The 17,564-nt window shown below is 33.6% G+C and overlaps 1 protein-coding gene across 1 annotated transcript in view; it reads right to left on the bottom strand.

Moving 5' to 3' along the window:
- The window catches only part of LOC148948658 (E3 ubiquitin-protein ligase UBR2-like), a 155,390-nt gene that overhangs the window by 92,649 nt on the left and 45,177 nt on the right, over window positions 1-17,564 (bottom strand). Inside the window, 5 exon segments of the mRNA XM_089094989.1 lie at window positions 1,906-2,010; window positions 6,943-7,170; window positions 9,131-9,419; window positions 12,179-12,333; window positions 16,474-16,643. Of these exon segments, the coding sequence (XP_088951115.1) occupies window positions 1,906-2,010; window positions 6,943-7,170; window positions 9,131-9,419; window positions 12,179-12,333; window positions 16,474-16,643 (947 nt within the window).

The following is a 17,564-nucleotide window of genomic DNA, read 5'->3' as shown; positions in this document are numbered from 1 at the left end:
AATCAATCACCGCTTAAAATTACCGAAAAAAGTTCCCTGGACTCGCAGGCAGGGTTGCCACCGTCAGTAGGATATTACTAGATCTATTAAAAAAAAAATCTAGTAAATTTAGAGGATCTGGTAAATTTCCCGAAATCTAGTAAAAAGTCATGATTTGTAGTAAACAAAACTTTTGTTATTTTCCATGAATTCAGGGGAAAAAATTAGGGTTTATTACAAAATCTGATTTCGATTACGTTAGATATTATGGATACTGTTGCTTTCATTTTTTTGCGAAGGTAATTTTAATTACCTTCGGTAATTAAAATTACCGCAGGTATAGTAGGCTCATATCTATTAGGTTGTTACTTGAATTTACCAACTTTTCTTGAATTTTTTGGAGTGTTTTTCCTCGAGTTTAATTTACTAAATTATAGGACAATTACAAATTATTGAAAATATAAATTTGGCATTATGTTCATTTTAAGGTTACCGGTAGGTAACGGAAGGTAAAGAAATTCCATTTAGCTACGTTTGGGTTATTTACTTTTAACTATGAAAGGAAAGCTATAATGCTTTCTAAAGGAAAGCTCATAGAAAATCTGTGATTGGTCTATTGGTTTAAAAAAATTATAAACGAAAACAATCACTTAATTTTGGAAACTTTCATATTGAATGTTACTTATCCGGCCATATGCCATTTTAATACTTAACTAATACTCAATACTCATACTCAACTTTATTGGGCATACTTTAATACTCAATACTCAACTCAATTCAAACTTCAAAAGCGATAAGAGGGGCAAGATTTATGGGTTGCGTCTTGGTAAAGAAAGATTTGATAAAATGTGAAGATTATCCTTCTTACCAGGTTCTTTCTCAGGTTTTTAATTTTTGGAAATGGGAGAAGGACTCGTTCAAACGCGAAACATTTTTTCCCTTTCTTCACGAAAGAAAGAGGAAACAATCTTATCCTTTCTACATAAGAAAAAGAAGAGAGAAAAAAAGTTAAAGCATATACAAGTATGTGCAATTCAAATATGTGTCAATCACGTTGGTGAAAACTCTGTGAAAACTGTGAAAACTCCTATCATTTTAGGCTGCACTCGTTTCGTACAATGATAATCTAAATCTTCAAGAATACTAGAACATTCAATGTATCCTATACCAAAAATAAATATTACCATTCATTTCAAACCGAATTTCTCACGGCAGCTATCAAATTGATACTCAGTATCAAATGATACTCATGCTAAATATAGTCTTTGAGTGGCTTTGAGTGGCATCAAGCTGAGTATCAAATTAATAATCAGTATCAAATGATACTCATGCTAAATATAGTCTTTGAGTGGCTTGGAGTGGCATCAAGCTGAGTATCAAATTGATACTCAGTATCAAATGAAACTCATGCTAAATAGTCTTTGAGTGGCTTTGAGTGGCATCAAGCTGAGTATCAAATGATACTCATGCTAAATATAGTCTTTGAGTGGCAGCAAGCCGAGTATCAAATTGATACTCAGTATCAAATGATACTCATGCTAAATATAGTCTTTGAGTGGCTTTGAGTGGCATCAAGCTGAGTATCAAATTGATATTCAGCTAAATATAGTCTTTCACAATAAACCATCAGAGCCATGGCCGTATTCAGGGGAGGAGTACGTGGGTTTGAACCCTCCCCCCCCTCCTCCCGAAATGTTTGTCTGACAAGTAAAAACGTAACACAAAATGCATAGAAACACATTTTAGATGGTTTTTTGAAGTTTTTTTGCAACCCCCTCCCCGAACAAAATCCTGGATACGGCCCTGATCAGACCTAATTGCTTATGAGAGCAATCCTTCATTGAAATGCTAACCCATTTGGTAAAGTATTTTAGTAGCTTTTTCATAGGCACAGAACCCAAAATTAGGAGTGTAAAAAAAAAATACCTCTCCTACTCCGGGGGTATGTCTTTCGCCAGTAATTTGGATTATAAGATTTAGAAACTCTTCAACCAAAATTGTTATTTGTCGTACAGTGTCCTCATCTTGGTTCTAAAAAAGAGAAAAATCAATAAATAATTTCTGAAACCCCGCTGGCTAAGCATGACAAAACTAAAAACCATGTCAAGTGACAAGATAATCACAGCTAGGAAAAAAGAAAACACTATGCAAATATTTCACTTGAGACCATCGCTCAACTATCCTCATTGCAGAATTAGAAAAGAAAAGAAAAGAAAAAAAAGATAAAAATTTATAGGACAATTTTAAAAATGACCACTAAATTTACATTTTGTTCATGTTTGTTTGAAGGTCAGGTTTTTACAGTGCAATGAAGAATTTTATCTGCATTTTTCATTTTTTTTTATATGAACTCCGCATTGAGGAATGCAATTTAATAAAAGAACAGTTCTTCGTTACGTTTTCTCGTTCTGAAAAATCCATAAAGCACAGGGTAGAAACCTGCAGTTACTTTGAGGAAGACTTGTATTTGCCATCGCTTGCAAAATTCACATTTCCTGTCACTGGAGTGGGGCATTACCAAATCCGAGAAGCTAAAGGACGGCTGGGCAAAATAAAGGACAGCTGGACAAAACTAAAGGACGGCTGCGCAAAACTAAAGGACGGCTGGGCTAACAACCCTCTTCATGAGAACTAATGACTAAGAAGGGAGTCAGAACGTCCACCTTGCATCAACTGTCTTACAGTGCAAACTCGGCAAGGCAGACGATGCCTGGGTATCTCAACACAAATAATGGTTACTAAGTTACTAAGACAGTTACTAAGTAACAACTGGTTTAAAAAGATAAGGATAGAGACCCTCCAAAGCCATTGCTGGTGCACAAAGTCTCGAATTGACGTTTCAATTGCTGTGTCGTCTTTACAGGTACAAGTAGCAAGCCTGTCCGCCAACTTTGCTGCAGCGGGGATTGATCCATTGACTCCGTATCGCCCAGCAGAACATCAATCTACTCTACTAACACAAGATTAATAACTGGTTTGCTCTTCATTAATTCATATTAAGTAATCGTTGACTATTACTGATAGACATGAGTAATAGTCACTGATAGACTATTACACTGATAGACACTGTAATAGACACTGATAGATGGGTAATAGTACTGATAGACAGGGGCATATATCTGGGGGAAGAGGTTAGTGTACTGATGCCCACCAAAGAGCAAGTTTACACTCTTGGGGGGGGGGGCAATAATAGTAGCAGATTGTTTGTTTTGTCTAACTATTACTACTACTAATAACCCACTGCAACATCAAGCCACCTGAGGCCTGTTCCTCCTCCATACCAATCTATTAAACGCCTCCCTTTTTACAGACCCCCAGGAAGTTCCCATTTCCCTTAAATCTTTCCTTGCGACATTCTTTCACCCCAAATGGAGACGACCTGCTTTTGGTTGGCCAATAAGGACGGTCTTGGGCAATCGGTCATCCTTCATCCGTAGAAGGTGCCCTAGCCCTTTCAACCTTTCTCTAATTATAGCCCTAGAAAGCGGGGTTGAACCATACTTTTCTTACAGCTTACTGTTTGAAATACGGTCTGTCAGTCACGTACCCAAAAAAATCCGTTGACAATTTCTCTGAAAAATGTCGAAACCGTCGATTGATCCATGCTTCAGAACCTTACGTGACCACTGTCATCAAGATAGCTTGCAATATTCTAATCTTGGTTCGCCGACTTAGAGATAAATATATTGATTTATTAATTAAAATTTAAGTAAGAAGTAATTGAAGATTTAATTGAATAGACGTCGAAGATGTATTCTAACTTGTGGAATGTGACCTCATTCTTCGACACAATTAATTTTGCAATAGTAAGATCAGACCCATAGGTTAACTCGTCGAAATATTCGGGGATCAGCAACAGCAAAAATGTCCACAGGGAACTCTTGTAATATAGGTTTATCACACATTAAGACTTTTTTTTAGATTGTGCAACATTTTTTTTCTTTTTAAAATAAAAATGATTAGGCTACGTCCCGGGCTGCTTTCTATCCATATACTGTAACGAGAAATTTTCAAATCGTGCGAATTCTGTTAGTTCATCCATATCGATGAAGTAAAGTTAGAAGTAGAATACAATCTCTCATAAACAAGCTTAAAACATAAAAAAAAAATCAGATCAGCAAAAGAAATAGAAATAATGTGTTCAGATTAGTCATTAGTATTATGGCCGGTACAAAAAAAAAAAAAAAAAAACATTTCTAAAAAAAAATCCATTATTTAGACACCGCACAAAGACTAATAAAATATCTGAAAAATTTCCTACAAAAACAAATGTAAAAACGAAACACAGCAAAGCTTTGGAGAAGTAAATGAATAAATAAATAAATGAATAAATGAGACAAATTTTCCCTTTTTGATCAAACATTTTTCCAAGCGGCGATCTATTGATAACGAAAAATTTGCCTGTACGTAGATATATAAGGATTCCTGTATTTTTTCTTTCAAATAGATTTACAGAAGAAAAAAATACAAATACTGTAACAAGAAGAAAAAAAACCTGGTCAAAGAAAATTTAATATCTATAAAATGAATTCATTAGAAGAAGAATGAAAACAAAAAAATAACAAAAGCGAACGAGAATTCTCAACTCGTCCAATGTTGCTAATAATTGTAATATTAAAACGTAACTAACAATTGCCATGGATTGGGCCAAAGTTAAAAGAGCCCCATTTTATAAAATTATATAGTAGGTATGATTTTGAAGAAGAAAATTTAACCAGCCGACGTTCTGCATATCCTACTAATTTAATAGCTAAAAAAGATAGATCCAAAACAAAAGAATCAGCATACTTTCATAATATTTCAGGTAGAACCAAAAATGACTTATATCTTTAAATGATTGCACAAATTCTGATAAAGTCAAAATAACTCTTTCTTTAATCTTATTTCTTCGTATGTTTTTTTTTCTTTTATAACAAATTCAAATTAATTCTTTCGAGTTAATGGATTAATTTCAATTAATTGATTTCGTTCCAACTTAACTGAATACTATTTAATTCTGAAATTTAATGGGCGCTAGTTGTTTTGAATTTCAATTAAATTCGCCTCCTAACTGAATTACTATTAGAGTTAAATTCTAAAATATAATTGAAAACTAATCTAATTGAATTCTCATTAGAATTAGCTTCTACAGTCTAATCTAATTCTAGAATCTAATTGAAAACTAATCTAATTGCATTCAAATTGTACTTGAATTCTAATTGAATCCTAATTGAACTTCTAAAACCTAATTGAATTATAATTGAATGCTAAGAAAATTAAAAAAATTTGGATTCCAATTAAATTTAAAATTTTAAAGCTCTGAAATTTACTCTGATCAGTTTCCCAGGCACTTTGTTCAATATTGTAAAAAACTAAATGCATCGGTCATTTTTATAATATTAAAGTTTTGGATTGGAATAATGCCCAATTCAATTATTATATGTTCAATACATTCTTTAGATTAAAAGATGTTAATACTTTTGAAAGTATTCGTATATGGTTATTCCTTAGTCGCTAAAAATTTACTCTGTATACATTTATTTCGATTTATCATTATCATTAGATATTACACTTTCAACGTGTGCCGTATCAAATTTAACAATGTGTCGTCATAGCTCAGCGATAGAACTGCCTGTCTAGATAGCAGGAGGCCATGGGATAATCCTTTATCAATACCAACTATTTTTAGCATATTTCACTTATTTGTAAATGTAATTGGTAGAGTCCATAACTTCTAGCCAATAACCATTCTGCAGCTCTGAAAACATTGCGTTATTATACGACGGGTGTCTGAAGCCTGAAACCAAGCGAGTGCTTCCCATTATACATACAGTCAGTTAACTTAATTAAAATGGCGACGAATTTGATATGCAGTTTTGGTAGGATTTTTTAAGGAGGGGGGTATTGGATAATGTTTATTGATCTAGCTAAAATGGTGACGAATTTTATACGCAGTGCTGATTAGTATTTTTCTTGGGGGGGGGGGGGGAGAATTGGATGGTTTTTTAGATAAACACTCTAATTACGGCAATTTTTTTATGAGCGGCATGTATGTTTAGAGACGTCTGCCATGCCGCGCGCTAGCATGGCCTCTAGCAATGGTAGGCGACATAAATATGTTTTAACAATTCTCAGAATATTGCTTGATAATATTTCCGCTGTGTGCGGGCCAAAATTGCTTCTTTTTTTCGCATTTCTGTAGATAGTAGCATTAGAGTTTTCATACATTTTGAATCTTATCAAATAATTATCATTAGCCAATTCCTGTAAGATAGAAAAATTAAAGTAATGTATACTCTTAGATAATTTTGAATAATAATCTACCTATATAATTGGTAGGCTCCCAGCCAATCACTATTCTTCAGCTCGCAACCACGTGACATTATACAACGAGTACCTTCCAGCTGAAACTAAGCAACTATTCCTCATTATAGATACATCACTCGGTCTGATTAAAATGGCTCAGAATTCTATACGTAACTTTGGGCAGCTTCTTTTAGGGGGAGGGGTTCTTTGTAAGGGGGAGGAGCAACATATTTTCCTGCAGTCCTCACAGGTCTAATTGTATCTTTTGTATATTGGACTCAATTATGCGGCGCTGCGTTTGGCTGTATATTTCTGCATACGTATTTTTTCGTTTGTCTCTAAAATTTTCTGTGCATTCTTCCACTACATTTTTGACTTTACTTTATTTTTGACATTTTTGACATTCTGGCCCAATTTTGACTTTATCAGAATTTGTGCAATCATTTAAAGATATAAACTGTTTTTGGTTCTACCTGAAATATTATGAAATCAGGCTGATTCTTTTGTTTTGGATCTATCTTTTTTAGCTATTAAATTTGTAGGATATGCAGAACGTCGGCTGGTTAAATTTTCTTCTTCAAAATCATAGCTACTATACAATTTTAGCAAATGGGGTTCTTTTAACTTTGCCCCAATTTCCTCACCATTCATTCAATTTATAAATAAAATGCATCTTACCATATGTATCAAATCTTTTAATTCATTGTCCATCTTCATTGTCCATTTGAGGATACCAAACTTGTTCAGCAAATGAATTAGGAATTCATTGGGTTCAATAAGAGATGCACCCACTTGAAGCAGCGTTATATCACGATCAAACATCTCAGTCCGATACTTGACATTTTTGTAAAATTTTATCTGGTTGATCAATGAATATCCATTTCTTCGCCACATTCCAGCTCGGACCTGAAACACAAGTAAATACTTAACACTTTCAGTAAATAAACTGAAAAATTTATTCTTTAAACAAATGCAAACAAACGAGCCAATTATTCTCAAAACCCCTCAATGTTATTCTCAATGTAAGAATATATGGACATTGTTGAGATTTTAGGCTGTTTTGTCTTGATATCGGGTAATTGTGTAACGGTTACACATGTTCGTTGAGGATTCATTAAAGGGAGAAGTTTTTACCCTTTTGAATCCTTCGTTATTACCAAATTTTTTATATCTTGGGGTATCTAGCCCTGTGGTGTCTGAGAACAAACCCGGGGCCATGTAGTCAGGCAGGAATCAGTCCACAGCGTCACCACAAGGATAAGTCTTTTATCTCTTCTTAGTCTTGATTTGATTATTATGGATGCGCTATAAAATTCCAGGAACAAAATTTAGGGCCCTGCAGCAGGTTGCTGCAGCTGAGATCGAACTCCGAGCCACGTATTACCAAGCAGAAATCAATCCCACCACGCGACCACAGGGCAAATCTTCTATGTGGTCTACTTCTTTCTGTTTAGATTATTTTTGACACGATTTCGCAAAAAATCTGTCCAGCTCAATATACAACAAAATAAAGCTCAAACCAGCATAAAATTAAGTCGCTTAAGCCAAGCACTGAGTACAACTGAAAACCAGACGAAAAAGACACAATTTAATAATTTTGTTGGAAAATAATCCTTTTATTCGCATCATTGAGTTTGAGTTATTTATTGTTTTAGTGGGTAAATCCATCCATTAAATTAAAGAATGCATTAGTCACATGTTAACAATTTTCATGGAATTTCAAGAAATTAAAACAGATTTTATCTAGACCTTATAGTTGTTCTTTTTTCTTTCTTTTCTTTTATTATAGTTATGTCCTTTATTCTGTCATATTTAAGTGCAAGGCAAACCTTATCTATGCAAATCTTAAAGGTTCAGCAATGATAACAATGCTCAGTTCCTCACGGCCGTCTAGTATATACGTCTAATGATCAGAAAGTCATTTTTGTTTCAATTTCTAATATTGCTGTTTTTCATATTATACAAATATGCATGACAAGCATTCGAGGGAAAAATGAACGGGGTGTAAAAACGATATTTTCAAGGCGACCGAATTGATTGCAGTTATAACAAGAGTAACTAAGGATTGTTTGTTCTTATAACTTTCATAATTTATACAATTTAAAAAACCCATTTTTTTCAATAGTTTGGAAAATTTAGAAAAAAAACGAGTCAGGGGTTGGCAAATCCCCAGAGTTGAAAAAAATAGTACTGAAAATAAACGAACAACATCCGACGGTCAAAGGTCCGAGCGAAGAATAAGTAATGCCATGACAAAAATAAGTAGGGGAAAATTATATACGTTTGCAAAGGACACGATGTGGAAGCAAAAAATAGATAGGGTATAGAACAGTCAATGGAGGCTTTACGCAATCAAAAAGTAATTTGAGATTTTCAAATAATAAAACAATTTTAAAATAATAAAAATAATAAAAAGATAATAATAAATAAAATAATAATAAATTTGAAATAATAAAATATTTTATTATAAAATAATAAAATAATAAAACGATAAAAATAAAAAAATAATAATAAAAATAATAAAATAATAAATAATAATAAAAGTAATAAATAATAAAAAAATAATAATAAATAAAGTAATAAAATAATAATAAATTTCAAATAATAAAATATTCTATTATAAAATAATAAAATAATACAACGATAAAAATAATAATAATAAAAATAATAAAATAATAATAATAATAATAAAACAATAAAAAAATAATAATAAATAAAATAATAAAATAATAATAAATTTCAAATAATAAGATATTTTATTATAAAATAATAAAATAATAAAACGATAAAAATAATAATAATAAAAATAATAAAATAATAAATAATAATAATAAAATAATAAAAAATAATAATAAAACGGAATTACCTGTGCAACCATGACTTGTATTCTGAGAACAGGTTCTATAATTTCCATCGGAATCCACTTATGGCAAATATTTTCAAACCCATAGTAGTCAAGTCCAAATTTACTAAGAAGTAAATTCAAACCAGCGAAAATCCGGGATAGTGGAAGGTGTATACTGACTGTCAGGTAAGAAACATCGTAACCTATAGATATTACTGAGTGATTGGCTACTTCACAAAGCGTGGTTGGATATCTCCAAGATTTCGTCATTTCTGACTCGAAACACTCACCAAGCTTCTTTAAAATGTTTCTAAAGCAAAATGCGAAGAATAATTATTGAATAGTAGGAAACAGTTGAGTACGAAATAAAAAGTAAGAAAATAGAGAAGTGCTAAGATTGTAAGCATTGAAGCGAATAAGAAACGTCATAATCCTTTTCAAATTCGCTGTTTTTATAAATTCTTGTTACTTGTTCTGCCGAAAGATTCGTACAAAGTAAAGATTCGTACAAAGTAAAGATAACTATAGCATAGTAAGCCATAAAAGAACAGTCGCCCATCTTCTTTAGAATGTTTTTAAAGCGAAATATAGTCAATATTTTAGTGAACAGTAGAAAAAGATGAACACAAAATAAATAAGGAAGAGAATAGAGAATGCTCAGACTTCGAAAATTGTAGTGATATTCAGATGTGCTTGATTACGACTTTTTAAATCGAGGGCTAGTGACCTAACTGACAGAAAGGTAATTGTTTGGTGGCACAACTTATTACTCTAAACAAGGGTGCCCAACCGAGACAGGATCACGAGGTTACATAGAAATAAATACACAAAAGGATTCTCAAATCAATTAATTCTAGCTTATAATATAAATTTACTTGAGGTTCGGTCGGAAGAAAACTATCAAATTTTTAAATTCGGCTCAACTCTAAGGGCTTTGGTCAAGATTCAAGCTAAAAATCAAGGGAATACAAATCCTTCAATCTAGACCCTTAAACAATATGCAAATCTGCAGAAGTGAGCGTTCACTAAGATAACGAACAAAATTCATTGTTCGTTCACAGCACTTTTATGGGGGGGCTAAACACCTGTTAATTCTGTAAACCCCGAGTTATGTAACCTCCCGCTATCATGAGATAATAATCACATTTCTCTGTTTGTCTCATTTTTCTTTCTTTGTATGACTAATATATAGCAAAGTGTGTCACCTTTCTGTTCCCGCAATATGAATTAGGAACTCTTGCTTATATAAACGGTGCCTCGGAAATGAAATTCGGCAGAATTACCATATAACAAGATTAAGATTGAATAAATATTGTATATTTGACGATGCTCTAGTATTTGCAATAGAATGCATTCTTCCCTCCTGCAATCACATTGTCCCCCAAATTTATTTTTTGAAACGTTTTAATCTACTTATGCTTTATAATACAAAACTTATTTTCGCTGCCATTTTATTTTCCTATGGAAAATCCAGACACTGTACTCCAAAATAAATCCTTCCATTCCGTGCATTATCAAGGAATATCAATGATAACTGTATATTTGGTTTTTGGTAAAAGAGCAGCTATAACTTATAATAATGGAAACAGATACTAGAGTCAATGAAAATACCACCAACGCCATCTAAATTAACGACTTAGAGAGCTATCAAATTCAGCTTTTTGCCGATTTTCACAGCATTATCCCTTAGTCCGTTTGTTTAGTCAATTTCATTGTATATTTGTAGTGTATACTCTTTTTCATTGTTTTACTCCACATATGTCATTTTTCTAAATGACGAGGGTTAAGAGAAGATTAATTAATAATTTAAATGACACAGCCTGACAACATTAAACGGAAAAAAAGTTGTCTGCTTCTCTACTGCCATTGTTGCTACCATTCCTGTTAGATGGCTTGGGGTTCTTCAAATGCTTGCGTATCGCATTGTTTTTTTTTTTTTGTATTATCTGACATTTATTCAGACAACAAATCTATAATAAATTAACAAAGTAACAACTCCAGTTTAACGGCCATCCCGATAAGCAAATGAAGAAAAACTACCATCCCAATTATGACTCATTTTCCTGCCTTATATAAAGGTTAAGACGTGTGAGGGCATCCTTATTTTGCACGATTATATGTAACTTTCGACGATGACACACCATTTTGTTTCATTCTAGAGCAGTTTATACAGACAAAATAAAAATGACAAAAATAAGTAAATACAAGAGACAAAAATAAGAAGAGAAATGAAAAATAAGAGAGAAATGTTTTCACTAGACCCCTCATTCCTGTTGAATGCTACACTGATCGTTTTTAAGCAAACAACCTGAAATTTCACACTTTCAATATCTTAACAATATCTTAAGTATCGATTATATCCTTAAGTCTCCGATATCTCGAGGGGTCTCCTTCAGTCTCTGATAACTTAAATCTATTTTAAGGTATCTTGATATCTGAATTCTACTTTTAAATGATAGACACACAGATATATACATGCGAGAATAGGTTAGGTTCTCAAGCGAAGACTGAAAATATTTTACAAGGGGGGAAGTGGTCAGACCAGGATGGGGATTGGGGGAGACGTTGCCAGAAATGAAAAGTCAGTAATAGCTCCATTAACAGCAGCAGCGTCAGTAGATTAGATCAGCTGCAGTAGTATCTTATATTAAGGAAGTATTTATATATATTATAAATATATAAATATATATAACTGGAAAAATATAACTATATAACTGGTTAACCAGTTAATAAAACTGGGAAAATGTCTTGCCCACAAGTTTCTAGAAGCGAACTTTTATGTCAAAAACAACAATAATAAATGGCACAGCACTGTACGACTTACGGTGCCAGAGAATTATGAACTGTAGTTATGTTTCAGTGTTCAAATACGCCATTACTTTTTTTCGATCAGATTCACTTTCACTTTCACATAGCCTTAAAAAAAATCATGTGCCTACGTTTACGAACTTTAAAAATATAGAGCATATTATGTGAGGTTATTCATTAAATGTTTAAAGTGTGATTCTGATACCATATCACTTAACAAATAAAATATTAAAAATGAAAAAGATGATTCATATTCCTTACCGATAGACCTTAGTAAGCACCTCCTTGTCGGTGCCACACCAGTCAATAATCAACGACAGAACAGGAGCAAGTTTGAAATGGAGGTTGAAAGCAAATTCACATTCCGGCTCGAACTCAATATGATGAGCAACTTGTCGTTCCGTTGCATCCATGCCCTGTAGAATAATAGAAAATTTTAAACATGCTATGACATGTTTGCCTCTTTACTTCTGATGAAAAACACTGCAGTATGTTCGTTTTACTTAAGCTGCAAATAGACAAGTTTGAACGCAAATAATAAGTGTAGAACTGGCGAAAGTAGAAAAAAATGATGAAAGTTCAGAAATCTGGACCGGTAAATATACCTATTTTCTTTTTCTCGACAGTTCAAAGAAATGTAGCTAAATAATAAATAGACTGTACCCAAGCCGTAGTGCGTGGGTTGTGTTCTTGGCACTCTTCAGATTTGTATAAATGTGATAAAAACTGCACCCGCGTCAAGGGGGTTAGCCTTCTACCTCTCCCCCTGAAGACGTCCCCATGAACTATGGAAAACATTGCAAAAAAGTAAGCAATAAGGAACTCACATCAACCTACTGATGAGAAAACACTGTCTATGTCACAGACTAATCCGCATACATACCTAGACCACTAATCCATTGACTAATCCACTAATCCACATACATTTTTAACTTCAATGTGACAATTACTCCTCAGGATTTCTATTATTCGAACCCTTGTCTCTGTAGCTATACCAAACTAAGCATACATTAAACCCTATGAGCCAATACAATGGGAAAACACTTAAAATCTTTCAATTTAAAGAAAATCACAAAACAAATGGTCCATAATCTCCCTAAACTCCCTCAGATACTTACTCCTTGCCCGAAAGGGCATACATTCTAATTTTTTGAAATACTCCACCTTCAAACCTACTTACTTTCAACCGCTGTGAAAAAATTTTCGTCCACCCACGCCTCCTTTAATGTAGTGTAAATCGCTAGTGAGTCCTTCAAAATCTAACCCATGTGCCTGAATTGTGATTTTTATTTAACATTCTTTTGGCCTCCTTGGTTAAAACCCAACATTTGCTTCTACACCATACCTTGTACATCCCACAAATATTTAGAACTTTAATTTCCTGGCTTGGCTATGAATCCCTTAAATGTTAAAACACATAAACCACTCCCAAATCTACATGAAACAGTTCTACCCAAAAATGTAAACATACTGATTAGTATCTTGATTCTTTCATGGTGCAGACCTAAACCCCTCAAAATTATTTATTCACTTGTGTACCCATTATAAATTCTTGAAGTAGTCTAACATGAAGACTTACAAGCTTTATCCATTCTCATAATTGCATTATTCTTACTTTAAACTCTCTCAAACACTTGAAACTTAACCAGGTCGAAAACTCCTTAAACTACAGATTGCAAGGTCAAAGTTGTGCTGTGTAACTTCTTATTCCAAATTATACCCTAGTGACCAGTCAAAATCGATTAGTCTCAATTCCCCAAGAAACTAGACATATATCCTCTCTTAATACCACAGTTCATATAATTATCCAGTATGATCATTCTCTATCTCACCCATTATAAAAACCCGGACCGGGGTGCGAGTGCTCCGGAGAACGTTTTTGCCGATATAAACATAAGCAAAGTCAGATCTTTTCATGGGTAGACAAGTCAGACTGTGATCTAATCGGAAACAAGTGGAAACCCGCTATTACGAATAATGCACTTTGTTGGAAACAATCGGAAACAGACTAACCCGCATTCCCGCTAATGCAGAAATAAGTGGGAGGAGCTTTTTGTTCGCACCGAGAACGAAGACCAGAAATGATCTGCGATAAGCTTACTGGATAATTTTATGAACTGTGCTTAATACTAAGTCACTTCAATCTCTTTTCTAATACTAATGAATTCTAAACAGGTACGTAAGGGGGGGGGTCACAGTTAAAATCGCGTTATGTAACTTCTCAGTTCTATTCATACCATATTGACTAGTCAATATTTACTAAACCAAATGTTATATTGATAAATCTCTCAATTCTGCAGGGAACTAGACATAAATCCTCTCTTGATGCTAATCCATTTCAATATCTTTCCCACCTAAAATAAAGTCTATTCAAGGACGAAAGCAGGGGGGAGGGCAATGAGGCCAGCACCCTCCCGAAATCCTAAATTTCCTCAAATTTCCGAGCTCACCTTATTCAAATTTCAATCAATTTTTTCCGTATCCCCCCACCGAACAAATTTATCATTATCATTATGAGTTGCAAGGATAAATTGTTTTAAAAGAGAACAATAAGGTATTTTGGGAGATTTAGAAACTACGAGAAGAGCTCGACATTGGATCCTTTCTAGGCGGTCCTTCTGATCCCAAGTCAGGCCGAGATGCCAAAGAAGACAAGCATATTCTACAAGCAGTCACATAGAAGTAAGCAAAATACGCATTAGGTGGAAGTCGGGACATCGTGAGAGCAAGGAGTTTTAAAGATAGGATATCCAGGTGTGCCCGTCTAGTCATCTCCTGTATCAGTTTTTCCCATTTCAAGTCATCTGTGAGACATATTTCTAAGTTTGATCTCACTGATGCTGCAACCAGAAAGATATTGTAAAGCAAGAGAGGAGTTGCCCTTCAGAAAAGATAAGTTAATACAATACATATTGTCTTTTGATTTACCTACCCTCCCAGTAAAATTCAACATCCACTTGGCACCTCAACTCTTGTTGATCACCTAGGTCGTTCCCAAGATATTGCGGATATATTATTTTGGAAAATCTGACAACACAGTCTTTTGATTTATCTTACTAATTGATCGCTAGCAGGCTTTGAGCCCCATATGGGCTTACACTGCAAAATCTTTAAGGTAAATTGAACATGATCACTAGGTGTATTGGTAGATGGATCACTTTGAGCCAGAGTTGAATGAAATTGATCAAAGACTTAAAAGCCTAATTAGAGTAAAGCCAAGACAGATAGTCTCCGTGAGAGCCAAAGCTGGTATAGCCTTTTCAGAGTTGTACAAAAATGATTATTTTCACTTTTTGATGATAGTCTATAATCCTAGGGCAGAACTAAGGCAGATAAACCTGCAGTAAGAGTAATACAACCCTGGCTCAAACTGAGATTCTGAAAACTGATATCGACTAGATACTCAATAACTCACAGATACTGCCCTGAATGCACTCTAAACAAATATGTTTCGTAACCTCAACATTCCTTAGTTCTATATGTCTTATAATGCTCTATGGAATCACTCCCATTAACCTCTTCACCCCAAAAAATCAGAACTGAATTGAAAAAAACTAAAACTATTTAGTGAACGGGGAAAGATTAACTCGACATAAGGAGAGATCAGAGCTATTGAGAGTGCAGTAGTGCCCGTCAAAATTGGAATAACTCAAAACAAGACTAAATTTAGATTTGATTTAAACTTATTAAATTTGGATTTTGATCTAAGGTTAAGTTAATTTGGATCTTCCCGAAAAAGGTCAAGTTACCAGAAAATTTCTGAAAGTAGGTCGTTGGTTTTGCTCTTAAGCCCTTTTTTGGATTATGAAACAGTTAGGGATTGCAGTTCTCTGCATTATGAACAGTGAGCGAACATTGGTTGGCAAAAAAAAGCACACAAGTGTACCTTTTTTTTTAGAAGATCTCCAATATAATTGACTATCTGTAAACTTGAAATGTCGTCATTGAGATTGTGACAAATTTTTAGGAGCATGAGAGACTAATTGGTAATTATAAAAAGACTTATTAAGAAGTATTCATTTTTACTGCTTGAGAAACTTACATAATCTATAAAAAACGTATTTTCCAGTATACGATTTGGTGGAATTTTCCAAAAAACAGAGTGAGGGGATGGTGAACCGCTTGAATTGCAAACAATATTGCAAAGAATAAGGTTAAAAGCAGAAAATAGTGCTGAAAGAATAAACGTTTGATGGCCAGAGGCCCAAGCATATAATATATATTTTGAGTCTTAATACCAGACATGCACGGCCACACTTGCGAGCGCAATATGCTCGAGTGAGAGGAGGGATGTGAAAGAAAACCGGCGAAACTGGCTGTTTGCATACCAAAAAACCCATAAAAAATAAAAAGCCCATAAAAAAAAGTGATTAAAAATTGTTTTCCCACGTTTCATCACAAATGAGTACTTTTTTTTCTAATTTTTGTCCAAAATCCAATTTTTATTTTTGAAGAAACAGATTGAAATCTAAAGACAAAATTGAAGAGAGCAAAAAAAATTAAAAAATTCCTCCCTAAAAATTACATCACTTCAACAGAGTCAATAGGAAATATACCTGCATCCAGCCAAGTAGATTTGCTAATAAATCAAATCCATGCAGAAAGCCCCGACGCAATTCTTCATTCCAAGCTTCAGGCTTTGAACTAAGTAGATACTTTAAATCATACAATACGTACATTGCACGTCTCAGCGCACTATCGTTACGTTCAAACGATAATTTGCCCTCTGAAAGAAAAATGGCTTCTATGAGACAACGAACAAATAAACTTTCAAATGGGGATAAATCAATTTATTTAGACAGTGAAAAAACAGGTAGAAAAGTCCAGATATTTCGATAACAAATACAGCGACCGTCTTCATTAGAGATGTCGCTGTATTTCTAGTGAAGACGGTCGCTGTATTTGTGATCGAAATATCTGGACTTTTGCACCTGTTTTTTCACTGTCTAAATAAATGGATTTATCCCCATTTGAAAGTATATTTATTCGTCGTACAACGGCAGTGTGGTAAAAAAAAAAGCACCTAATTAAAGGTGTTACGTCGAAAGTATGAGACAATGAAGATTTGATTGGTTTTCAAAGTCATGATATTGACTGTTAAAATTTAACGCTGTAAGCTAGAGGTAGGGGTACATAAAGGCTTTGGGGTACAGAAAGTTGGTAAGTGCATTTTGACATTTTCAAAGTATCAAAAATCAGCCATAGGTGAAACTGAATAATTTATTTAAGTTTAAACTGAATAATAATTTACTGTGTCTTAAAGAGCTGAGGTTTAAATCTGCTTTGATGAAACATTTCAGTAGATACTTCAGTGCTCTAAAACATCTTATTTCTAAGCATGGCAACAGCCAATCAAACCAAGTAAACTTTATTCTGATTTATTGTTCTAAGCTTTTTGAGGAAATTTATTATATTTCTCATTGCAAATAAGTTTTGGAACTTACTAAATCCTAAAGAAATAACTGAAAACCAAGAAAATTCTCGCCCGATATTTCCGCTGAAGAAACATTCCTTAGGGCTAAGCAACAGTTTCTCAGAAAAAAATAAAAAGACCAGTATTCCGTTTATTTTGTTCTTTTTTCAAGTTGAACTTCAATTAAACAGCAAAAGTTTAATTTAATTTCTAAGTCGCTAATTAGAAAATGGA

Source organism: Artemia sp. Qi Xiang Cuo, chromosome 9, assembly GCF_049724085.1.
Source record: "Artemia sp. Qi Xiang Cuo chromosome 9, ASM4972408v1, whole genome shotgun sequence".
Classification (NCBI taxonomy): domain Eukaryota; kingdom Metazoa; phylum Arthropoda; class Branchiopoda; order Anostraca; family Artemiidae; genus Artemia; species Artemia sp. Qi Xiang Cuo.
The sequence above is the reverse complement of the archived record's forward strand: the minus strand, read 5'-3'. Positions and strand labels throughout refer to the sequence as shown.